Source organism: Podarcis raffonei, chromosome 16 (assembly GCF_027172205.1).
Source record: "Podarcis raffonei isolate rPodRaf1 chromosome 16, rPodRaf1.pri, whole genome shotgun sequence".
Classification (NCBI taxonomy): Eukaryota; Metazoa; Chordata; class Lepidosauria; order Squamata; family Lacertidae; genus Podarcis; species Podarcis raffonei.
The window spans coordinates 22,533,063-22,558,998 of record NC_070617.1 but is presented as its reverse complement, the minus strand read 5'-3'; the positions used below and the strand labels follow the sequence as shown (position 1 = coordinate 22,558,998).

The window sequence follows — 25,936 nt, the reverse complement described above, 5'->3', positions numbered from 1 at the left end:
CATTGGTTCGGGTCCTAGCCTCCAGAACAGGTAGAGGCAATTCAATACTATAGAGTTTACAGCAGCTGTCCCTGTGCCCTGCTGATATTTTTGACTACAACTTCCATCAGCCCCTGCTGGCCCTAGACAGTGAGATGGGATGAGACCAGCCACCCTGGGGAGGGGGACAGCCATGTATGCCACCTTGAGCTTATTGAAGAGAAGGTGGGATATAAATAAAATAAATAAATATTCACCACATCATCAGTTCCCCTTTCAAACTGCTTTTGACTCTTAGACAGGGAGAGTCAGCCTGTAACTTCTATGAAAAAAGCACAAAAACGACCATTTTCCTGAAATTCCATCTATTAGCCCTAGTGTGGTGCTGTATTCTCCCCCACCCTCTTTCTATATAAAATGACCTTAATTCCTTCATGCCAGGAAATGACTGCACTAAATCCTCCAAATGAGCTTTTCATGACCTCCAGCATTAATGCTTTAGGAAACACAAGGAAACCACTGAGAGACCCTTTATGTATCCAGGAGTGATGGATCATTCTATAAATTGCTTCTAGTCTGAACTGCTTTGCATACATCTAGCACCGACCTTTTTCTTAAAGGCCAACGAAGAACATAGAAAGCTGCCTTGCCTTGAGTCTGACCCATGCTCCATCTTGCTGAGTACTGTTGACTGACTGGCAGCAGTTCTCCAGAGTTTCAGACAGAAACCTTTGGAGAGCTGCTGCCAGCAGTCAGTGTCAATAGTACTCAGCAAGTGTGGGATGTGAAACACAAGAGCAGTCACGTACAACATTCCTAGAGTGAACATGTTTACACATGGGAGGAATGTTTGTCCAGCCAGCAGGTAAACTTCCTGTTTCCTTCTGGGCTGGGACAGACTTCCTCTGCATTTGACTAGAGGTGGGTGTGGCCTCACCTGTGCAGGTAATGACAAAAGCACAGGGCGGGGCAGCCATCTCTCTCTCTATGACTACTTTCGTCGAAGAAGCAACATCTGCTTAGCCAAAGATGCTCTCTTGGCTTCTAGCCAAGAGAGGAACTGTCTCCTTATGAGATAGTTTCCAGGTGTATGTTACTTTTCTAAGCTAAGTCTGCCTTCTGGGATCCGATTGTGAACAGAATGTGAGTGAGTAAACTTTTTTTATACTTTTATAGAAGACTGTGTCGTGTCTTATCTTTTATGAGGGAATAAGGGGAAAATACCAGAAAAGTTATTATAGAGGCTTTAGTGAGCCTGAGCAAACGCATCCGCTGTGAGTTTAAAAAGGGGAATGTTACTCTGCTAAATTGTGAATTTGTTAACACAAGCTGGAAAGGCTATAACCAAACAATATATCCTCTCCTGCATCCCTGAACAGCAAGATGGATCAGGAGTTCAGCTCAGTATAAAGCAGCTTCCTATGCTCCTTATGGATTTCACACAGGGAATGTTCCCAACTCTACCTGGAGATGCCAGTAGCTGAACCTGGGATTTTCTGCATGCTAAGCAGCTGCTCTACCACTGAGCTATGGCCCTTCACTATATTGAGTCACACTATTGGTCCATCTAGCTCAGTATTTTCTACCCTGACTGGCAGTACCTTTCCAGGATTTGGGGCAGCGGTCACTCCAGCCCTAAGACATTCTGCATGCAGAGCAGGTGCTCTACCACTAAGCTACAGCTGTTCCCCACTGGGCACCATCTTCTGCTTCCCCATATTTCAAGTTTCTCTCACCTTCCACAAATATGTAGGCCACACTGGTCTCTGGCCCATCATGAGTTTATTTCAATGACAATAAGTAGTCATTGAGCTCTCAATCGTCTCTCATGCAACTGTACTAGATGCAACAGCTTCAACCCTGTATGCACTCACAGACTTTCTTGGGAGTAAGGCCCATTGAACACTCTGGGCTTTTTTTCCCTAAAGGCATGCAGCATGGCAACCTGAGAGATGGAGCCTGAATCTAGAATCCCCTTGTTCAACTCTTGCCTCCGATATAAACTCACTTGTGACCTGAGATATAAACTCACTCAATCCCTCCGCAGTAAAAAAACCAAACTAATGCTAAATAGTTTATATATTGTGTTTCAATGCTGTAACCGGCCCTGGGACCTTAGGGTGAAGGGCGGGTAAATAATAATAATAATAATAATAATAATAATAATAATAATAATAATAATGCAAGTGTCCTGATGCCCTCCAGATATTTTGATTACAACTCCCATCAGACCCAGACAGCATGGTCATGCTGAAATCGTGTGCCTGAAGCACTTTGGACAATCAGAATTATATAAATGCTATTCATTTTTTATCCTTGAATCTACTTGGAGATGAGGCGCTAAAAATGTAATAAGGCTGCTTTAAAAGCTTACTGTGTGGTAGATGCATTCAGAAGGTCTCAGGTTTGATCCCCTGCCTCTCCAGGAAAGGCTGGGACAAATCACTGTCTGAAACTCTAGAGAGTGACTGCCACTCAGCGTGGACCACACTGAGCTAGATTGACCAATGAGTCTGACTTGGTATAAATCAACTTCCTTTGTTCATCAGGAGGAATTTGAAGGAAGGAGAGATGATATCATTCAGGTGTTCTAGGGAATGGTTTTAGGCAGAGGTGAAAGCAAGGGAGGAATGGCAGCTAAGGATAAGGATATCAGTGACTGCTAGCCATGGTGGCTAAGCTCTGATCCAGCAGGCTATTCTTATGTTCTTATTTAGGAGAACAAGAGACTTTGGGTGTGCTCCCAGATAATCTGTTTATTGAGCATTCATCTTGATAAAAGAATGAAAGACAATCCAATGATAATTTTTGTTACTATATGTCTTATATGGCTGCTTCTTTGTGTTTGTGTATGTATTTGTGTGTGTGTGTGTGTGTGTGTATGATTGTATATGGATGTTTTAAGATGGTCTGTACCTGTAATGCCTAATAAAGGTTTGGCGAAAGATTCATCTTGATTTGTTTTCAGAGAGATTGGACAATGGTGGCTATTTAATGAGCATTCATTCTGATCCGTTTGCAGGGAGGTTAGATGACATTGCATCAAAGCAGGTGTTATTCCACACTTTTCACAGCTTTGCCCCAATGCTTTCCTTAGCTTGGAAAGTCTCGTCTTTTGCAGGAAGCAGGTATGCTGCAAAAGGCCTCCTAATTAGCCATAATTGTTTGACCTGAATTTGGTGGTATGTGATTGAATCCCACCGACAATACTGACGCGGTATAAAGCTGCTCCATTTTTCCGTTTAAGTTAACCCTTTGTTCCCAACCATGAGGACAGAGATGTTTACTTTTAGGAGAAGGGTCAAAGCACAGCAGCGGGGCAACTGCTTTGCATGTAGAAGATCCCAAGTTCAGCTGCAGGCGTCTGCAAGTAGGGCTAGGAACACGCCCTACCTGAAATCCATGAGGAGCATAGACAGCTGCTTTACACTGGGCTGAACCCTTGATCAAAACTGTTTTTTTTTAAATGTATTTTTATTAAATATTTTCTTGATTTACAAAAGTATGTGCAATGTCTCTCTTATTTTTCCCCCCATGTAACATTTTTTACAAATCGGTTACATTTGTTGAAGACACTAGGAAGAAAAGGGGAGGAGAGGGGGAGAAAGATGAGTGGGGTCGGGTGGCGAGGTTTCTATTTTACTTAATATATGTGGGGTTTTGTGTCAGCAGTGCTTGTGCAGGTTCTCTGCTGTTCACTTGTGTTCCTTTGGTGGTGAGAGAGGTTGGGGTTAGCCTAGGGCAGGGGTAGGCAAACTAAGGCCTGGATCTGGCCCAATCGCCTTCTAAATCCGGCCCACGGACGGTCCAGGAATCAGCGTGTTTTTACATGAGTAGAATCTGTGCTTTTATTCAAAATGCATCTCTGGGTTATTTGTGGGGCCTGCCTGGTGTTTTTACATGAGCAGAATGTGTCCTTTTATTTTAAATGCATCTCTGGGTTATTTGTGGGGAATAGGAATTCGTTCAGTTTTTTTCCTTCAAAATATAGTCTGGCCCACCACAAGGTCTGAAAGACAGTGGACCGGCCCCCTGCTGAAAAAGTCTGCTGACCCCTGGCCTAGGGTGTGGTTGTTCATTTGTGCCACAGAACTGTTGACACTGACTGGCAGCAGCTCTCCAAAGGCTTAGACAGGTTTCCTTCTGAAACTCTGGAGTGCTGCTGCCAGTCAGTGTCAACAGCATTCAGTAAGATGGATCTTTTCGTGGGAATACTCGGCAACATGTTATTGATGCAATAATAGTGGATTAGTGGTAGATTTACACTACAGTTTCTGCACATAATTCCTCTTTATTAATTTTTGTGTGATGCTGTGTGCTATAATGCAGCAAAAGTAGGACACACACACCAGGACATTTGTGGTATAAAAACTTACAGGTTATCACACTGGTGGCTGATGCCCATGGGACTGGTAGGGTGGAATTCAGCATCATGCTATTACAATAATTATGTCAGCGCAAGCATGTCATTCCTGATAGAATTATCTTTCCTCGCCTCCCTCAAATCCCCTTGGTGACTGGGGGTGGCCGCCAAGACCACATAACACCGGTCTTGAAAGACCTACATTGACTCCCAGTACGTTTCTGAGCACAATTCAAAGTGTTGGTGCTGACCTTTAAAGCCCTAAACGGCCTTGGTCCAGTATATCTGAAGGAGCGTCTCTACCCCCATCATTCTACACGGACACTGCGGTCCACTTCTGAGGGCCTTCTGGCGGTTCCCTCACTGCGAGAAGCCAAGTTACAGGGAACCAGGCAGAGGGCCTTCTCGGTAGTGGCGCCCGCCCTGTGGAATGCCCTCCCACCAGATGTCAAAGAGAACAACAACTAACAGACTTTTAGAAGACATCTGATGGCAGCCCTGTTTAGGGAAGCTTTTAATATTTGATGAATTATTTTATTTTAATATTTTGTTGGAAGCCGCTCAGAGTGGCTGGGGAAACCCAGCCAGATGGGCGGGGTATAAATAATAAATTATTATTATTATTATTATTATTATTATTATTATTATTATTATTGATTCCCTGGAGCAAATTTGGGGGAGCACAGGGGAGAAGAAGTGATAAAGCTAAGTTGTGCTAAGTGGGTATCCTTGCACAGACTTCCACAGGTGTAATATTTAGCTGCATCTGGCCTGTAATTCTAGATTTGTCCCCATTCTCCTCATTGTTGAGTCCTACAAAGGCAACACTGGGACTAAAGAGAAGGATGCTGACAGGCAGTGCCACTCCGTGGGCTGAATGTGAGTAGGAAGGCAGGGAGATGGGGGCTGGTTGAGGGCAGAACAAGGTTGGTGGGGCAATACCCCATTTGCCAAAATGAATCAGTCTGCTAGACCATCTAGGCCATCTAATTCGGCATATTCTGTCAGCTTTTGGATCCATGGTCTATCAGAAAAAATAAAGAATAAATCAAAACAGGAATTTGTTTCAAAATGGGAGGTTTTCAAAGAATATCTGAAAAATAAATATAGTAGTTTAAATTCTGTTGCAGCATTCAAGGAACTTCAGCAATAGTCGCAAGGTAGATATAAGAAATTAGATATTTAAAGAACAAGTTTAATTATGATAAAAGTGTGTATTGGCAATAAGTAATATGAAATCGAAATATGTAATAGACGGGAGGTTGGGTCTTTAGTGTTAAGACCAATATATGCTTTATTGTTTGCTAAGAAAATTATGTGTCTATGGTTATTCCTGTGTGTAATTTGGTATTTGTGTTTTTTCTTTTTTCTTGCTGTATCAATAAAAATCTTTTAAAAAAACATAAAACAAACAACAACAACAAAATGAATCAGTCTGCACTGGGTTTATCAGAGGGAATTTATTGGACATGCACTGATTGGAAATGAAGCTGTATGTCTGCCCTAAAACCTTTGCAGGCCCAAAGAATATTAAAAAGCAGGATCCCACCACACTGCCACAAAACCACCATGAGTACAAATAATCATGAATGCACAATAACAATAATAATAACTTCTGCAGGGGCCCTTTAGGTGCAAACCAAAGTACTGGAATGCAGTTGAATTGCTGCTGGAAGATGCTTACAATCTGCAGATGCCTCGAAGAGGATTCAGATAACCAGTTTTTCTGGCTTCCTTACGTGGAACTGAGAAAGGGCACCATCTAGTACTTGACCGACCCCAGAGAAGCAAAATGTCTTTGGGCAGGCCTGGCTGGAATCGATGTGACTTAAGTCGTGCATTTTTTAATTTAAAAAAACGTGCATGGCAGCAGGAAAGCACGAAGGGTTGGAACAGTGACATTTTGACCCTTTCCCCCTCCCTCTCCCCTGTTACACAGCACTTGGAACAAGAGAAGCATGAACTAAGGCGACGGTTTGAGAACAAAGAGGGAGAGTGGGAAGGACGAGTGTCGGAGCTGGAAAGCGATGTGAAGCAACTCCAGGATGAGCTGGAGAAGCAACAGGTTCACCTCCGAGAAGCTGACCGAGAGAAAACGAGGGCAGTCCAGGAACTCTCTGAACAGAACCAAAGACTCTTAGATCAGCTCAGCAGGGTGAGTCTCATGTGGTTGTCAGAACTGCTCAAACAGCTTGGTATTTCTTTTGAAGTCCATGCTCCTTCACCTGACGTTGCTTTTCTTTCTCTTTGGGGAGCTGTTTTCAGCGTGGGGGCCCACATTACTTTGCAAGCAGGATTTTGGGGACCACACCGTGGTGGGTGGGCCTAGAGGGGAAAGTGGACAGGGCAACAGATGTTACTCTTTGTAGGCAAGGCTGCATTCCAGCCACACAAAAATCAGAGTGATGTATATCAGAGCAAAGTATAAAGTGATGCATGTTGAGACAAAAAATATATATCTTAATTTCATATATACATTCATGGGGTCTGATTCATGTGACGCACCAGGAAAAAGGCCTTGGCTGGGATCATAGTAGATAGCTCAATTAAAATGTGTGCAGCAGCTGTGAAAAGAGCAAATTCCACACTAAGGATCATTAGGAAAGGAATTGAAAATAAAATTGCTGATATCATCCCTGTTAAAAGTGCTGTTATACACATCTGTTGTGTACAATTTTGGTCACATCACCCCACAAAGGGTATTGTAGATACAGGTAGCTAGCCATATTGGTCTGCCATAGTCAAAACAAAACAAAAAAAATCTTCCAGTAGCACCTTATAGACCAACTAAGTTTGTTATTGGTATGAACTTTCGCGTGCATGCCCACTTCTTCAGATACACTGAAACAGAAGTCACCACACCCTTATATATAGTGAGAGGGTGGGGAGGCGTATTACTCAGAAGGGTGGTGGGAATAGGTGATTGGCTGATCAGCCAATCTGAAGAGTCAGGATCTGCATGCACACGAAAGCTCACACCAATAACAAACTTCGTTGGTCTCTAAGGTGCTACTGGAAGGATTTTTTTTTATTAGGATATTGCAGAGTTGGAAAAGATTAAGAAAAGGGTTTAGAGAAAAGATGAGTGAAAAGTGAGCTGCTAGAAGTTTATAAAATTTTGAATGTCATGGAAAAGTGGATAGAGAAAAGGTTTTCTCCATCTCTCTGAACAGCAGAACTCGTGGACATCCAATTAAGCTCAGTGTTGGAAGTTTAAAAAAGGACTTTTCACACAGCATATAGCTGAAACTGAAGAACTCACTCCCAAAGGAGGCTTTGATGGCCACCAACTTGGATGGCTTTAAAAGAGGGTTAGACAAATTCATGGAGTATAAGGTTGTCAACAGTTGATCGCCATCATGGCTATGCTCTGCCTCCACAATCAAAATACCAGAGGAGGCTAGAATGCTGTGGAGCTTGAGTCCTGATTGTGAATTTCCTTTCAGGCATCTGCTTGGCCAGGATGCTGGCCTAGATGGGCCATTGGCCTGTTCCAGCAGGCTCTTCTTCCATGCAGAGGGTTGCAGCCAAGGTTAATCCTACTCTGTGTAGGCCATTAAGATGAATGTACCTAAATTAGTCATGTCTGATCATTTCAGTGGGACTCACATTGACTACAACCTAGACAGCCTTTCTCAACCTTGGGTCCCCAGATGTTGTTGAACTACAACTCCCATCATCCCTAGCTAGCAAGACCAGAGCTCAGGGATGATGGGAGTTGTAGTCCAACATCTCGGGACCCACAGGTTGAGGAACACTGACCTAGAGGTTCTTGCATACACACTTCTCCATCCCAGGCGAGCAAGAGGAATTTTCTCAGTTCAAGGAGACAGTGCTCAGGGAGAGCATGGTGCAAGCCTGGGGATGGGTGCTGGGAGAAACTGGCCTGCTGTATAAAGGTAAAATTTGCATTTTTTGCTCTGCCCATGTTTGCCTCTGGTCCCCGCTCTCCACAGCACGGGGCTCCTGGAAGGTTGCCCAGACAGGTATGCAGCCCTCAGGCTGAAAAAGGTTTCACACCCTACTCTAAAAGGATTTGAGCATATCTTTTCCTTTTCAAAAAGGCTGTGGCTTGGGGCAAAATTAGGCTTTATTTCACCCTGGACAAAGTTTGGTGCGCGCACACACACACACACACACCCTACTGGACACACACACTTGCATACACACACACACACACACACACACACACACACACACAGGCTGGGAGCCTCAATAGCACCCCTCTGGAGGCTTCACCTGGGGCAAAAAACCTGGCTATCTCCCCACCCCCACCCCGTAGCTACGGCTCTGTCAAAGACCTAAATGTCTTGGGACCCAAATACCTGAAGAAAACCTCATCCTTTCCCAACCTTCCTATGTCAATTTCACTTTTTCTCTGTTTCTCATTTTTCCAGTCTTACGTGCAACTTTCCACTTTTTTCCACTTTTTTCATCAGTTCACAGTTTTTTATTATTTAAAATAAAAATATTTAAAAATATTCATCAGTATTTCAGTCAAATTTCTGACATTCACATGTGAAAATTCGCCAGCATTTTAGTGCAAATTTTCCCCAATTGACACGTTTTTGTACGTCATTTCCCCTGTTATATCCACCATTCTGCAAGCTGGTTTTTGCATATTATTTCCACATATAATATATGCATTTTAGGCATTCTTCCCCCCTAATAGTTGCATTTGGGGTCATGCTATTTTGTTGGAGAGCTGAATCACGATTTTTGGAGAAGGGCAAATATCAAAGGATAGCTGTGTTTCAGAAGCTGCTCATTAGGTAGGTTCACACTAAAAGACTACCAAATTTCTCCTCCATCCCTAATTGCAGCCCTTCTCTGTGTGCATTTATACTTTTGCTATGTTTGTTTTGCAAATGAACAATGAGACCTGAGAAGGATCTCATTATTCAGCAACTGGAAAGGTTGCCTGAAAATGTCTTCTTGGAAAGGATTGCAGCTCAGTGCTGGAACATCTCTTTTGTATTCATAAGGTTGCAGGTTCAACCCCTAACATCAGGCAGGGCTGGGAGAGAGACCCCCTATCTGAAGCCCTGAAAAGATACTGCCAGTCAATGTAGACCAGGGGTAGTCAACCTTTTAATACCTACTGCCCACTAATGCATCTTTCTTGATGGTAAAATTTCCTTACCGCCCACCAGTGCTCAATGGAAGGAGGATTCAGCTTGTGCTGTAGAACCCCCTACCGCCCACCTAGAATCCTGAAACACCCACTAGTGGGCGGTAGGGACCAAGTTGACAACCCCTGGTGTAGACCATGGGTAGGCAAACTAAGACCCAGAGACCAGATCCGGCCCAATCGTCTTCCAAATCCGGCCCGTGGACGGTCCGGGAATCAGCGTGTTTTTACATGAGTAGAATGTGCCCTTTTATTTAAAATGCATCTCTGGGTTATTTGTGGGGCCTGCCTGGTGTTTTCACATGAGTAGAATATGTGCTTTTATTTAAAATGCATCTCTGGGTTATTTGTGGGGCATAGGAATTTGTTCTTTTTGCCCCTTCAAAATATTGTCCGGCCCTTCAAAAGGCCTGAGGGACAGTGGACCAGCCCCCTGCTGAAAACGTTTGCTGACTTCTGACAATACTGAGCTAGATGGACCAAGGTTCTGACTCAGTATAGTGAAGAACCATGTACAGCAGGCATGTCCAACCAGTAGGTTGCGATCTACCAGTAGATCCCCGGCTGATCCTGGTAGATCGCGGGACCCTTATCGATCGTGGGATTAAATAAAGTTTACCGAAAGCTAACAGATAAAAGCTGAAGAACTCTGGGCAATCCACCCACTTCATGCACGCTTCTCCTCCATCCAATGACAATGGATGGTAGATCACTGCCAGTTTTTTTTATACGGGGAGTAGATCACAGTCTCTGGGGAGTTGGACGTGCCTGATGTACAGCATCTGTTTTGCATGTACAGTGGTACCTCAGGTTGCATACGCTTCAGGTTACATACGCTTCAGGTTACAAACTCTGCTAACCCAGAAATAGTGCTTCAGGTTAAGAACTTTGCTTCAGGATGAGAATAGAAATTGTGCTCCGGCGGCCCGGCGGCAGCAGGAGGCCCCATTAGCTAAAGTGGTGCTTCAGGTTAAGAACAGTTTCAGGTTAAGAACGGACCTCCAGAACAAATTAAGTACTTAACCTGAGGTACCACTGTAGACGGTTCCACATTCAATTCCCAACAACTCCAGTATACCTGAAGGAGCGTCTCCACCCCCATCATTCTGCCCGGACCCTGAGGTCCAGCGCCGAGGGCCTTCTGGCGGTTCCCTCATTGCGAAAAGCAAAGCTACAGGGAACCAGGCAGAGGGCCTTCTCGGTAGTGGCACCCGCCCTGTGGAACGCCCTCCCATCAGATGTCAAAGCGATAAACAACTACCTGACATTCAGAAGACATCTTAAGGCAGCCCTGTTCAGGGAAGTTTTTAATGTGTGACATTTTAGTGTATTTTTGGTCTCTGTGGAAGCCGCCCAGAGTGGCTGGGGAAACCCAGCAAGATGGGAGGGATACAAATAATATATTATTATTATTATTATTATTATTATTATTATTATTATTATTATTGGCATAGACTCCTTATCTTAAACCACGGAGAGCTGCTGCCAGACAGTGTAGACAATATTGAGCTAATTGGACCACTGATGTGAGTTTCCTATGTTTGGCTCTTGTTGCTGCTTCGGAAGGCACACGTCCCCTTCCTTCAGCTCCCGTATCCCTCCTTTCCCCAGAAGCCGGGGATGACGTGTGCATCTCCCCTCATCATTCTTGTACCAGAACAGTCAGCGCTGCGGATTGCACAGCAATGTGCCTCGCCCCTCCTTTGCCTCAGGACGATCAATCTCAGCCTGGATGGCTTATTTGCAATTTCCAGAGCGGCTCAGGAGCTCTTGTCGCTGGTTGCTAGGCGACTGTATATCACAGTGTCCCAGTCGGCTGGTGTTGCCACGGAAACAAGGATGGTAGTTCCTGGATTTTCCCCCCTGCAATTCTGTTACCGTGAGGCTGCAGATACCGTGGGAGACACGGCCGTGACGTCTGCAAGTGGCCACTGGGGGCTCAGCGAATGTCCTTTTAAAAAGAAATAGCTGTTGAGCAGGACGGATGTTACAGGGAACGGTCCTTTTTTACCCTATATTTTTATTATTTTAGAACAAAACAAAAAAGCAAATCCAACAGTTTGAGCATATATCATTTTGTGATGTTTTTCAGAAGTGAGGTGTCCATATAGTTACAGGGTCACCTATTTTTGCTGGAGGGGGCTATTCTGCAACAAGTCATTGAAGCAATAATAGTGCATTAATGGTGGGCTTATCCTGGATTGTCTACACATCACTCTGCTTTATTAGATGATCTATTATTATTTATTTAATGTATTTATAACCCACCTGTCTCAAAACCTGGGATTCAAGGTAGCTTCCAATATTTAAAAAACATCATAATAAAATACAGATTAATAAAACAATCCCACAATCAGGACCCTGAGCACAACAGCCCTCTCCCACATTGTGATTCCCAGCAACTGCCTCTGAGAGTGGAGAGAGAGGCAGAAAGAAGCCATCATGGCTAGAAGCCATTGATATCCTCCATGAATTTGTCTAATCTTTTAAAGCCAGCCCATGAGGGAGTGTGCTGTGGGAAGAAGTACCGTATTTTTTGCTCTATAAGACTCACGTTTTCCCTCCTAAAAAGTAAGGGGAAATGTGTGTGCATCTTATGGAGCAAATGCAGGCTGCGCAGCTATCACAGAAGCCAGAACAGCAAGAGGGATTGCTGCTTTCACTGTGCAGCGATCCCTCTTGCTGTTCTGGCTTCTGAGATTGAGAATATTTTTTTTCTTGTTTTCCTCCTCCAAAAACTAGGTGCGTCTTGTGGTCTGGTGCATCCTATAGAGCGAAAAATACGGTACTTTCTGTTGTCAGTCTTGTATCTCCTAACATTCAGCTTCATCAGATGACTAATGAGTTCTAGCATTTTCTCCACACCTTCACAATGCATAATTTTATGCACACATTCCACCATTGCTCATCTTTTCTTTTTAGACAACTTTACACGAACATACAGATGATTGGCTGTTTAAATAATTTCCCATTATCAAGCACAGGAATGATACCTTAGATGAAATGCACAATTTGTGTATGATGAGGAGGTACTGGCAGGTTTGGGGGTGATCCAGAGGTTTGCACAAGTATAAAACATGCAGCAACCTTTCATCACAGGACCCAGTTGTGATTCCTGAATGTGGCTGCCCTTCTTGGGGCCTACCTCGTTGAGAACATTACTTTAAAAACCCCCACTACAACTGTGATCCTTAGCGTGCCCTTTGGATAAAAATAAACATTGAAACCATTCTCTCCATGGATTCTCTGGCAGCCATGAAACAACAGGGCTGCTTCTGAAAGCCTTTTTGTAAACTCAATACCTGGTGTTTTTGGTTTGAGTATACAGTCATACCTTAGGTTACAGACGCTTCAGGTTGCATTTCTTTGGGTTATGTACCACCGAAACCCGGAAGTACCGGATTGGGTTACTTCAGGGTTTCGGTGGTCGCACATGCGCAGAAGTGCTAAATCACGCTTTGCACATGCACAGAAGCACCAAATCACAACCCGCATGTGCAGCGGCGTAGCGTGGGTTGTCAGCACCCGGGGCAAGGCAAGTAATTTGCGCCCTCTAACCCGGGGCAAGGCAAGTAATTTGCGCCCCCTAACCCGTGGATTTGCGCCCCCTAACCCTACAAATCTATGCCTATGAATGATGGTCCCTCTCTCTCTCTTTTTCTCATATTCCAATTGATTCCCATTTCCGCCGATTGATCTCCGAAGCTCTCACCCAGCGAAATTCGTGCGTAATTACGCTTCGCCATCCCTAATCCTGCCGCTTCCACCGGGAAATCATGACGGTGCGTTTCTCCTCTCCAAACTTTCCCCGGCCCTTTGCCGGCCGGCGCAGCCCTTTTGGCTACGAGCTCCCCTCCTTCTCTGCCCGCTTCTGACCCCACCTCCCCGTCCAGCCTCCCTACCTCCTGAAAAAAGGCGCCGGCGCCGAGCAGGACACCCCCGCGGCCATCGGAGAGAGGCGGGGCCGTGGGAGGCAAGCCAATGGGCGAGGCGGGGGTAGGTGGCCACGGGGGCGGGCGCTGCCGCAGTCCTCGGGTGGGCAAGGTAGGAGCAGGCGGAGGCTGGCCGGCCGCTCTGACAATAGGGGCGGGCTGAGGGCACGACGCGGCTGGGCCCTCTGGACTCGCGCCCCCCCAGATGTTGCGCCCGGTGCGGCCGGCACCCCTGGCACCCCCCACGCTACGCCACTGCGCATGTGCGCAGAAGTGCCGCTGCAGGTTGCGGATGCTGTGGGTTGCGAACGTGCATCCTGCATGGATCACGTTTGCAACCCGAGCGTCCACTGTATATTCCACTATCTTCCACATGCTTGGCAATCCACAAAAGGCTGTTCAACGAACAGCTTATGCTGCAAGTAATCCTGTTTTAAAATAGCTTTAGCACACAGTTGGGGGTTATTATGGAAAAGTGAGGCTATGTCCCCCAGTGGAATTGGTTCAATTGTTTTGCTTTTCATTCACAAGCAACAAGGTGGTTGGGCTGGCTTTTGGCCTGGATGCCATGAGTGGCACACTGTGTAGCCATGGAGGTTGGTCCACTGGGAATAATAATAATAATAATAATATACCCCACCCTCCTCAGCCAAGGCTGGGCTCAGGGCGGCTAACAAGCAATAATAAAAACAAGTTGAATGAATACAACTTAAAAACAAGATTAAAATACAACATTAAAATACTGAAACATTAAAATATTAAAATGCAGCCTCATCACAGGAGGAGAAAGGAAAAAGAAAGGGGGGGGGGAATCAAATTGACTCCAAGCCAAAGGCCAGGTGGAACAACTCTGTCTTACAGGCTCTGCAGAAAGAAATCAGATCCTGCAGGGCCCTGGTCTCATGAGGCAGAGCGTTCCACCAGACCGGAGCCAGTGTTGAAAAGGCCCTGGCTCTGGTTGAGGCTAATCTAACTTCCTTACGGCCCGGGACCACTAGGGTGTTGCTATTTATGGACCTTAAGGTCCTCCGTGGGGCATACCAGGAGAGGCAGTCCCGTAGGTACGACGGTCCTAGGCCATGAAGGGCTTTAAAGGTCAAAACCGGCTTTAAAGGTCAAAACCTTAAATCTGACCCTGTACTCCACCGGGAGCCAGTGCAGCTGGAAAAGCACTGGGTGAATATGCTCCCATGGCAGAGACGCCGTGAGGAGCCTCGCTGCAGCTTTCTGCACCCGCTGGAGTTTCAGAGACAGCTTCTAGGGCAGCCCCGCTTAGAGCGAATAACAGTAGTCAAGCCTGGAGGTGACTGTCGCATGGATCACTGTGGCCAGGTTGGGGTGGGAAAGGCACTGCCCCACCACCCTCAGTCTACCTACAGTCAGCTCCCACTTGCCTACCTTTTTGCTTACAATCAGGCCAGGGTTTAGCCTTGGCCATCAACTTCCTTTTCCGGAGTCTCTGCATTTCCTCTATGGAACTCAGCAGAGTGGAGACAAGAATGCATTGGCTATGTCTGTCATTGTCTCTGGTCCCACCTACTGCCAGCCTTCCAACCTTCCATTCTACCAGTCCCACTGGGCACCACCCATTATGTGGGGGAAACTACTTTGAACACTTTATGGGGGCCTCCAGCATTATCACTCATGGGTCTGGCTGTGGCACAGGCCGACATCACACAAGAGTTGCTCAATGCTGCTGTGCGGGTGTTGCGGTGCAACTGCGAAGCCGACATTGGCTTGAATGGGTTATCACAGTGCCTTCTGCTTTCCCAACAATCCCAGAAGTGGCAAATTAAAATATTGCCTGAGAGGCTGAAGTGTACTGTTCCTGTCTTGTGGGGAAATTGCATTTATTTATTTATCATCTCACTTTCCCGATAAAATGTTCCACGGCAGCTCACCCCGCACTGTTAAATTGCAACAAAAAGCAAATCAATAATCAGCTGTGATAGTTTTAAAAGGAAGATGGACAATCGATGGCTTAAACCCAAGGTTTCACACGCCAATAGAATTAAAATTAAGAGGTCAGGATGCTTCGTAAATACCTGTCTAAACGAAAAGCTTCAGCAAGTAGCAGAAGGCTGCCGGGGAGTCAGGCAGATCTAGAAATCCAACTTTCCTCTGTTTGAAAGGCCACCTGGTCCCAAGTTGTTTTTTTTTAAGATGAGGAATCCTAAGAAGGGAGAACAGAAAGTGGTCTTGGAGCTGCTCATAAGTACCTTGCATTCAGACATTCGAATTTTGGTAGGATGCATAGAACAGCCTTCACAGAATATCATAATGCAGAATGAAAGGCAGACCTGTTCTGCCTGGCCTTTGGGCTGGACTCAGTCTGACCCCCCTCTCATTTTTTATTTATTTTTTGATGGAACCCCTTATATGGGATTTTGTATATAAGTTTTCCCTCGGCTCTTTTTGCTGGCCCATGTAGGACCAGCATGGATAGTTGGCCCTGGTGAATATTTGAGGTTTTCTCCCCTTATGATCTTGATTTATGGGCTACCACTAAAATGAGGCTGCATTTTAAGCTGTATTTTAAGCTGTATTTTAACCTATATTTTAATCAACTGTTTACAGGTATTTGTTTGTTTGAAATGTTTTTACTGTATTTTATATTTGGTGTTAGCCGCCCTGAGCCTGGTCATGGCTGGGGAGGGTGGGATATAAATAAAAATTTATTATTCTTATGTTATAGTATATGTCTCAATATTCATAGGAACAGCAGAAGCTACCTTATACCGAGTCAGACTCTTGGTCCATCTAGCTCAGTATTTTCTACACATTGCCAGGGGCTCTCCAAGGTTTCAGGCAGGGGACACCCCCAACCCTACTGGGAAAGGCTGGGGATTGAATTTTCTGCATGCACAGCAGATGTTCTACCATTGAACTATGGCCTTTCCTATAAAGGTTTATATAGCAAAAGTCCCAGGCTGTATGGGCATTAAAAATCAGAGCGGTGACTCCCCTGAAGACTTCAGTGATCAGGCCAGGATATAAGGAATCAGGCTGCCCTTGAGGTATCCTGGAACCAAGTTGTTAATGGCCTTGTAAATTTCATACACACATACCCGTATTTTTCGCTCCATAGGGCGAACCGGACCATAAGGCGCACCTAGTTTTTAGGGGGGGAAATCATGAAAAAAAAATCTTATTTCCCCCCACCCAGCCCCAAAGAGCAGCGGACAGGCTTCTGGGGCTGTCAGGGGAAGCCCGGGTTTGCTGCCTTGGCTTTGTTTTTAGCTGCACGCAACCTCTCCCGGCTGGAGAAGTTGCGCACGGCTTCTGCCAAAGCCGCGCACACCTTCCCCCGACCCCAGCCCCCAGAACAGGTTGGGGGAGTGGCGGCAAGGTTGCGTGCAGCCTTGCCTCCGCTCCCGGAGCTTGCAGGGCTGGCGGGGGAAGCCCGGGTCCCCCCCCCCCAGCCCCAGGGACCACACATTCGCTCCATAAGACGCACAGACATTTCCCCTTAGTTTTTAAGAGGGAAAAGGTGCGTCTTATGGAGCGAAAAATACAGTACATAATTTTATTTGTATGCTACCTTCCCATAGTTAAAAACATGCTCAAGGGGGCTTACAACATGAAAAATAATAGATAATTACCAGCATAACAAAATGGCCACAAACAATATATAAAACATCAAAAAGTAAATAATAATAATAATAATAATAATACCCCACCCATCTGGATGGCTTCCAACAAAAGATTAAAAATACATTAAAACATTAAAAACTTCCCTAAACACAACCAAATTAAACAATTTCCACATAAATCATAACAAGATCTAAAATGAAGTTGCAAAAAAAAAATCATCAAAAACAGCAGCAACCCTGCCTGCAACAAAACCCTTAAACAATACCCCAATCCAATAGTTTATTCAACAGCTTCAGCTTTTGTAGCTGGAGTCAGTCCGGGCCCTGCCCTCCAAAGCCAGCTGGGAAAAGGCCTGCAAGGCAGGGGGCAAGTCTTCCAGGGCTCACAGCCAAGATGGTAAAAGAACCTTGATACCTGACCCAGTAGTGTATATCCTATATCTATATCCTATATCCTATATCTATATCTATATCCCATCTAAATGGGAACAGAGATTCTTCTTTAAGGTGTCAGAGGACAGATGGTAGATGGCTTAGACGTAGCCCTGTATCAGGACCATAATCTTATTAACTCTGAGTCTGCACAGACCTGCACACTCGCACTGGCATCTACACAAGAAGCAAACAGATGGTCACTTAGCTCATCATCATGACACATGGCACTCTCTCTCCCCCACCTGCCTGCAGTACAGCAGACAAAGCCACTGAGGTCACTTGTGCATAAGCCACTTTCCTGGGGTCAGAGTGAAGCTCTTTTCCAGGCCCCACGGCTTGCCCTCCTTAGTAGCCCAGCGCACATCCTCAATTCTTGCTGCAATGCATTTTTGTTGCCAGCAGGGGGAGCACTGCATGCACACCAATTTAAGAAGCACCCGTCACACTCCACACCACACAGTGGTACCTCGGGTTACATACACTTCAGGTTACATACGCTTCAGGTTACAGACTCTGCTAAACCAGAAATATTACCTCGGGTTAAGAACTTTGCTTCAGGATGAGAACAGAAATCGTGCTGCAGCAGCAGCACGGCGGCAGCAGGAGGCCCCATTAGCTAAAGTGGTGCTTCAGGTTAAGAACAGTTTCAGGTTAAGAACGGACCTCCGGAACAAATTAAGTACTTAACCCGAGGTACCACTGTATATTTAAGCACTTTTATACCACTTCATCAGTTGTAAAGGTAAAGGGACCGCTGACTGTTAGGTCCAGTTGCGGACGACTCTGGGGTTGCGGCGCTCATCTCGCTTTATTGGCCAAGGGAGCTGGTGTACAGCTTCTGGGTCATGTGGCCAGCATGACTAAGCTGCTTTCTGGCGAACCAGAGCTCAAGGACTGTATTCCCTTCTGAGCAGCCTTCCGGGACCACATGCCAGCGGCGGGAGGAGCCAGGGGCAAAAGTTGGCAGAGCATTGAATGTGAATTCTACTTTCGTGCAGTAGGCCGATTTCCACGCACTCTCACACACCCTTCAGCTAGTCAAAAACACTAAAGAAGGAGTGTTTTTGCAAATTGGGGCAAATGCTTGAGGTTCTTCTCCCTGCTGTACCAGATAAAAAGTGTAAACTTTGAACCTGATGTCCCAGCTGAAATGTTACCTCAGCTATAAACACACTGGGTAGCCTTCTGCAGCTATGAGGCTGGTTCCATGTTTGATGTGGGAATGCCTTTTCTTTAAAATATATAGCAGGCAACTCTTTATCAATGGATTATTTCAAATGCTCAGGCTTCATTCTTCATTCAGCACATCTCATTTTTAGTTGCTGGGAGATGGGTGCCTCTGGCGCTAAACGAGGTCTATTTTTACTTTTTGCAAAACAGAATGGTAATGATTTCCTTTGGGAACATCCTAGGGCGATTTGTGAATAACTGGAACCAATTCCCGGTCTCACTTTTTGTTTCCTTTTTAAAAAGCAACATCAACCCTGCAGGAAAGTGGCTATCCCCAAAGCTTTATTCCTGTGAACCTTCAGTACTGGGGGACCTTGATGCTTCTGCACTCTGAGGAAGACATTTCTCCACATGGGTTTATCAAGTGTGATTGGTTGTTTAAGGGTCTAATGCAGATGCGAGAAAGCTCTAGCCCTCCAAATGTTGCTGAACTACAACTCCCATCATCCCTGGCCATTGACCACACTTGCTGGTGCTGATGGGAATTGTAGTTCAGCAATACCTTGAGGGTCAGAGGTTCCCCACACCTCGTCTAATGCACAGTTAGAGTTAGACAGACCCAATGTCAAACTGAAATTAGGATGCAACCCTGTACTTTAGATCAGTCAGCCAAGGGACCTTAGAATTTGGAAGACACTTCCATTACAATAAGAATGGGGAACCTATAGCACTACAACTCCCATCTTCTCTGTCCTATGCTTGCTGGGGCTGAGGGCATTTGGAGAGCTACAGGTTCTCCACCTGCTCCGTCACAAGTTATGCTGTTCTCTTTTGTCCTCTAGTGAAATTGTTAGGTGACTTAGACCAACGACATGTACCTGCTTTGAGCACAGATCTGAAAGTTCACCTGTTTACAGCTATAAGATTTTTGATCATTGCCCAATGGAAGAGCATTAATTCTCCATCTATAGCAGCACATATCGATAAGGTGTAGTAAGTTCTAGCATCTGACTGAGTTACTTATTTAAGCGCATCATGAATCCCAGTTGTATTTTTGGAAATGCTAACCTGGTGGAACGTGGGATTTGTCACTGTCTTACATGAAGCTGTCCAGCCATGTTGACAGAGCCATTCTGCCAGCAGAAAGAGACCAGTGTTCAGTGGGAAGACCAAAACAAGGCAGAGTTCTACATTAAAACTGTTTGTGCTTTCGATTATTTATTTATTGCCCAGCACTTCCATCTTTTGCAGGCATCGGAGGTGGAAAAACAGCTCTCTATGCAGGTTCATGTCCTCCAAGAGGACTTCAGGGAGAAGAAGTCATCGACCAACCAGCACATCGTACGACTCGAGAGCCTTCAAGCAGAGGTGAGTTCTCCCCATGGCTGGAATGGTCTATGGCAGTGGTAGAGAAGCTGGAGGGGAAGGCCCATAGCAAAATGGTAGAGGGTCCAAAGTTCAGTTCCCAATGGCATCTCCAGGTAGGGCTGGGAAGAGCCGCAGGAGAGCCGCTGCCAGTCAGTGTGGACAGTACTGGGCTAGATGGATCCACTGGTCTTATTCAGTATAAGGCAGCTTCCTATGCTCCTGTGTTGTCCCAAAGGCTGCAGGCAAACACACACGCCCTACCCTGACACTGCAGGCCCATACTTCCTCTACCCCTCTAAGAATTGGACTATAAAAAAAGGTAAAGGGACCCCTGACCGTTAGGTCCAGTCGTGGACGACTCTGGGGTTGTGGCGCTCATCTCGCTTTATTGGCCGAGGGAGCTGGTGTACAGCTTCCGGGTCATGTGACCAGCATGACTAAGCCGCTTCTGGCGAACCAGAGCAGCGCACGGAAACGCTGTTTCCCTTCCCGCCGGAGCGGTACCTATTTATCTACTTGCACTTTGAGGTGCTTTTGAACTGCTAGGTTGGCAGGAGCAGGGACCGAGCAATGGGAGCTCACCCCGTTGCGGGGATTCGAACCGCCGACCTTCTGATCGGCGAGCCCTGGGCTCCGTGGTTTAGACCACAGCGCCACCCGCGCCCCATAATCGGACTATATTCCTCTAAGAATTGTTTGCTTTATCTGCAGAGTGTCTGTGTGTGTGTGTATGAGGGTGTGAGAGATAATGAGATGGTGCAGGGAGTGCTATGCAATCCTCCAAACACCTCCCACCATTGGCTTCACCCCCTAATTGATTCTCCCTGAAGTAATATGGTCTTCAGTGGGGGGGGGGAATCATCCACTAACCCTGGTCTATGGTCCATTTTGCAAGGATTCCAGAAGTGGTGAGCCCACCATTGCAATTAAGACCAATTAGGCATTCAGCACCATTAAATTCTTTCTGGAATGTTCCATGTCAGCCTTGCCGGCAGGGATTGAATAACTCCCTTTGCATTGAATGATACTGGAAAGCTTAAAGTAGACTGAATCTTCCTTCTAGACCACTTAGAGTTGGAGTTTTCACGAATGTACAGGGAGTATTTTTAGTTGGGGGAAAGTATTCAGACATCCTGCCTGCTGCTTTCTGGATTCTGAGGGCACATTCACACCATACATTTAAAGCCCATTGGTTACCTGGCCCCTTGGCAAGGGAACATGGGAACTGTAGTTTGTTAAGTGTGCTGGAAGTCTAGCTTTGTGAAGGATAAAAAATACAGTTCCTATTATTCTTTGGGGGTTTGCCACGTGCTTTCAATATGTGTCGAATGTGCTTTAAACATAAGATGTGGATATGAGTAGAAGTAGATTCGGAGTTCTTGCTCCTTTGGCAAAATTCTCCAGATCTCCACTTTAATTCATGTTTCTAGACCTTATGGTTATAGAAATAACATATGGCACAGGCAAATATAAAATATCTGCTCAAAGAACCCAGAGGCTGGATCAATGCAACTTTGAGCAGGAACAGAAGCTTCTATATTTCTCTCTTCTCTTTTAGCTTCCTTTGGGCCCCCAGATCCTGCCCACCATGTTGAAAATCCTGTTTTCCCAATGACCCATGTGTTTATTCTTTTCTGTCCTTGTCTTTCTTCCCTTTCCCTCTTACTAAACAAAACAAAAAAGCTACAAAACCTTCCAATATTGCAGCAAGGTAAAATGAAGTGGATAAATATTTGTTGCAGTTTTGCATAATTTACTCCACTTGTTCCCGGAGCTCTGGATATGAGTGTCTGCCATTTCTAGCATAGAATTATTTCCCCACTCTTCCTGGGGCAACAAAAATGTCTCTATGGCTTGCCCATTTGACCCTCCTGGGGTGGTTGGTCATCACTGGCTTAAATGCAAAGATGGCTTTGTCTATAATTTGTGCTTTGTACCACAGTTGCACCCGCAGTGGTGCTAAGCTGAAGTCACTCATCAGTATATTTGTTCTGCAGATGAACTGTTTTGTGCCGAAGGAAGGATGTGCAACCAAATGCATAGGCAGGTTGCTGGTAAGGTAAAGGTAAAGGGACCCCTGACCGTTAGGTCCGGTTGTGACCGACTCTGGGGTTGTGGCGCTCATCTCGCTTTATTGGCCAAGGGAGCTGGCGTACAGCTTCCAGGTCATGTGGCCAGCATGACTAAGCTGCTTCTGGCAAACCAAAGCAGTGCACAGAAACGCCATTTACCTTCCCGCTGGAGCGGTACCTATTTATCTACTTGCACTTTGACGTGCTTTTGAACTGCTAGGTTGGCAGGAGCTGGGACCGAGCAACAGGAGCTCACCCTGTTGTGGGGATTTGAACCGCCGACCTTTTGATCGGCAAGTCCTAGGCTCTGTGGTTTAACCCACAGCGCCACCCGTGTCCCCTAGCTTGCTGGTAACTTTGTGTAAATGGCTTCTGCTAGTGCAACATTGTACAACATGGGTTGGCAAACTAAGGCCCGGGGACCGGATTCGGCCAAATTGCCTTCTGGATCCGGCCTGCAGACGGTCTGGGAATAGCCGCGTGGATCGGCATGGGGATTCTGATCATTCGGGCTGCTCCGTTTCCCCCCCACACACACCCCGCAGCGGCGCCTCCTCCCTCCCTCCTCCTGGCTTCTCCTCGCCCTGCCTAGAGGAGGAAGGGGGATGGGCTTTGTTGAGCCACGGTTGGCTGAGTGCCATTTTAAGCAGCCCCTCCCTGGAGCCAGCCCTTTTGTGCCACTCATCGTCCCGCCGCCACCGCCAGCCCCTGCCGCTTGCAAGGCACAGGTAAGCAGCCACCGGGGCTCATCCGGTGCTGTGGAGAAGGGAGGGGAGAGTCGTGGGGGGGGCATTCCCCCCCCAAATATAGTCCGGGCCCCAAGAAGGTCTGGCCCCCTGCCGAAAAAGTTTGCTGACCCCTGTTGTACAACCTTAAAACTCAACATCTGCTACAATAGCCCTTGCTGAGAATGTCCAATAGCATCCAGATCAGGGGTCAGCAAACTTTTTCTGCAGGGGGCCGGTCCACTGTCCCTCAGACCTTGTGGGGGGCCGGACTATATTTTGAAAAAAATAATGAACGAATTCCTATGCCCCACAAATATCTTAAGAGATGCATTTTAAATAAAAGCACACATTCTACTCATGTAAAAACACGCTGATTCCCGGACCGTCCGGAGGCCGGATCCAGAAGGCGATTGGGCCGGATCCAGCCCCCAGGCCTTAGTTTGCCTACCCATGATCTAGAGGGCCACAGGCTCCCACCCCACTCTGTTTATTAAAAAAGGTTGGAGGGCTGGGATATGCATTTTGTTTTCTTGTTTTAGAAAAGGTTTTCCCTCCCCACCTTGAGCGTTTAGATTTCTTGGTTTCTCCTTGTCAATCCTGACTTGTCCCCTTTCTCTCCTTCCCTGTTCCCTTCCTACTTGACTGTGGAGCAGCAAATCCTTGAAGTAAGTACAGAAGTGGTCCTAGGGTCCGAAATGCATGTCCATCAGCCTCCATTTCTTGCATGCCATGTTTGTGATGCTCTTCGTGTCTCTAGCTCTCTGGATTCTTGGCTTCCTCCATCTTCTTCTTGTCTCTACTGGTCTGCAAGAAGAGTTGGGGATTTGGTACCCTCAGTGGAGGCTGGTCCATTAGGGAAAATGGGGTACTACTCACGAATCCCAGTCTACCTTCAGCCAGCTCCCATCTGCCTGGCTTCTGACTTGTATCCGGTCCAGAGGGTGGCACTGCCTATCAGCTTCCTCCTCCTCCTTAGTCTCATTGTTGCCTCCATAGAACTCAGCAGGGGGGAGGATGGGGACAAAATTAGAATTGTTTGGTTCTGCCTCTCATTGACTCTCGCACCACCTACTGTTGGTCTCCCTTCCTTCTGCCCCACCAGTCCCAAGGGGCACCAGCCACCACTGGGTACAATAATTCATTGATAAAGGATGCTTTCATCATTGACATACGCATTGCTTTTAAGTCTTGGTATCTGTGTTGATATTTCTCTCTTCCAAAGACCTTAAGACAATGGCGGGGAAACCCAGGGACTTCAAGATGTTGCTTGACTCCACCTGCCATCACCCCCTGACCATTGATCATGCTGGCTGCTGGGGCTAATGGGAGTTGAAATCAAATAATGTCTGGCTGGTCACACGTTCCCACCCCTGCCATTAAAAATTGGAAATCTCGGAAATTTAAACATAAAATATAAGATTTTTTTATTTAAAAAATCAGAACACCATTCATAATTCAAACACCTCCTGAAATAAAACAGTTTTAACTAGACATCTAAACTCAGCTGATTTTATTTTTGATCCCTTTCCTAATGATCTCTAACATGGAAACTGCCTTTTTCACAGCTGCTGTACACCTTGTGTATCTAGAAATTGGGTTTTTCTTTCTGCTGAAGAAGAGCTCTGAAAGTCTCAAAACATTTTTTAGGTTCTTTTAAAGCCTGTCTGCACTCTATATTGCACCTAGCCTTTCTCTGACTTACATATTTCTGAGGGTTTTTTAAAAAAAATTCTTCATGGGGCCTTTTGACCTTCTTGTGTGAGAAACAGACTGGATAACGGGAAAGGTCTGGAACTGGTGAACTGATATTTGTGTACTAAAGAATTACAGACAACAGGACGGATGTGAGTAATAAAACATAAAACGTACGGGCAGAAGATCCCTTCGGTGGCACTGGATAACCTTGGGGGATGCTGAAAATTTCCCTGACTCTCCTCCACGTGTACTGAGAATGCTACTCTCGGACCTTTGCTTTAAAAAGTCTGCCGTCCACTTGCAGTATCTTTGCTGGGACAGGGTTTTGTTTACCTGCCTCTGCTGGAGGTTGCACAGACAGAAAAGGGTCTCAACAGGAAACATCAAGAAAGTGGCGACTGATCCATTGGGGCAAATAGGACACTGCCCCACCAATCTCAGTCTGCCTTCAGCCACAGCCACCACCTGCCTACCTTCTTATAATCCGCCCTGGCGGTCAAGTTCCTCCTCCTTAGTCTCAGGGTTGCCCTTGTAAAGCTCAGCAGGGAGTTGGAGGATGGGAACAAAATTAGCATCTCTTGCCTTTGCCTGACATTGGCTCTGGCGCCACCTGCTGTTGGGCTCCTTGGCTACCGCCCTACCAGTCCCAATGGGCCCATATCAACATCAGGTGAAGCCTTCTTGTTCTCTGAAAGCTGCTGTTTTTTATTGCCTTCCTTAAACATTAATTTTTAAAAAAATTATTTTCTTGCCTCTTCATCCTGTCTTTCTCACCATGGAACCCAGGCATCATACCATGTGGTTTCCAGGCAGTCCTCCCTGCAGGCCCTGGCCAAATCCAGACCTGCTTAGCATGCCCTGGACCATTACTGATGTCAAGGGAAAGGGCAGTAGCTCACTGGTAGATCAGCTCTTTTGTAAGCAGAAAGTCTCAAGCGATCAACAGAATGGCCAAAAATGTTTTTGTTTTTTTTATAAAGATATTTATTAAGTTTCCAATTTTATACAAACAAAAAGAAAAAAGCAAAAAAAACAAAACACATACAGTTCTCAATACTTAATTTTCAATGACATAATTCCCTGACCTCCTCATACCTCCCCTTCTTGTATTCCAATTCAAATTATTTACTCAGCAAATCCTTATCTCAAAACATTACAGCTGGAAACCCCTTAATTTCAATCCAACATCATTCAACATTCTTTAATTTTACAATATTTCTGTAAATAGTCCTTAAATTTCTTCCAGTCTTCTTCCGCCGACTCTTCTCCCTGGTCACGGATTCTGCCAGTCATTTCTGCCAATCCTATACAGTCTATCATCTTCATCTGCCATTCTTCCAGAGTGGGTACAGAATGGCCAAAAATGTTTAAACAAGAACTATTGTAAGCTGGAGAGCACTTTTGTGTGGACTAGAAGTCATCGCCTCAAGAGTAATTCAAGTACAATTTCCAGGCATCTCCAGGTACTGC

The 25,936-nt window shown here is 45.9% G+C and overlaps 1 protein-coding gene across 5 annotated transcripts in view; it reads left to right on the top strand.

Annotated features, from left to right (window-relative positions):
* BICDL1 (BICD family like cargo adaptor 1) overlaps positions 1–25,936 on the top strand; it is a 61,530-nt gene that overhangs the window by 5,306 nt on the left and 30,288 nt on the right. For 3 of the 5 annotated variants that reach the window (XR_008328080.1, XM_053369689.1, XM_053369691.1), the window contains exons 2-4: positions 6,282–6,497; positions 19,855–19,971; positions 23,425–23,436. Coding sequence is in view for 4 of the 5 variants with exons in the window: in XM_053369689.1 (XP_053225664.1) it covers positions 6,282–6,497; positions 19,855–19,971; positions 23,425–23,436 (345 nt within the window). In the remaining variant the exon portion in view is untranslated. The remainder of the gene's footprint in view (positions 1–6,281; positions 6,498–19,854; positions 19,972–23,424; positions 23,437–25,936) is intronic. The other 2 variants (XM_053369692.1, XM_053369690.1) reach the window with 1 other exon arrangement.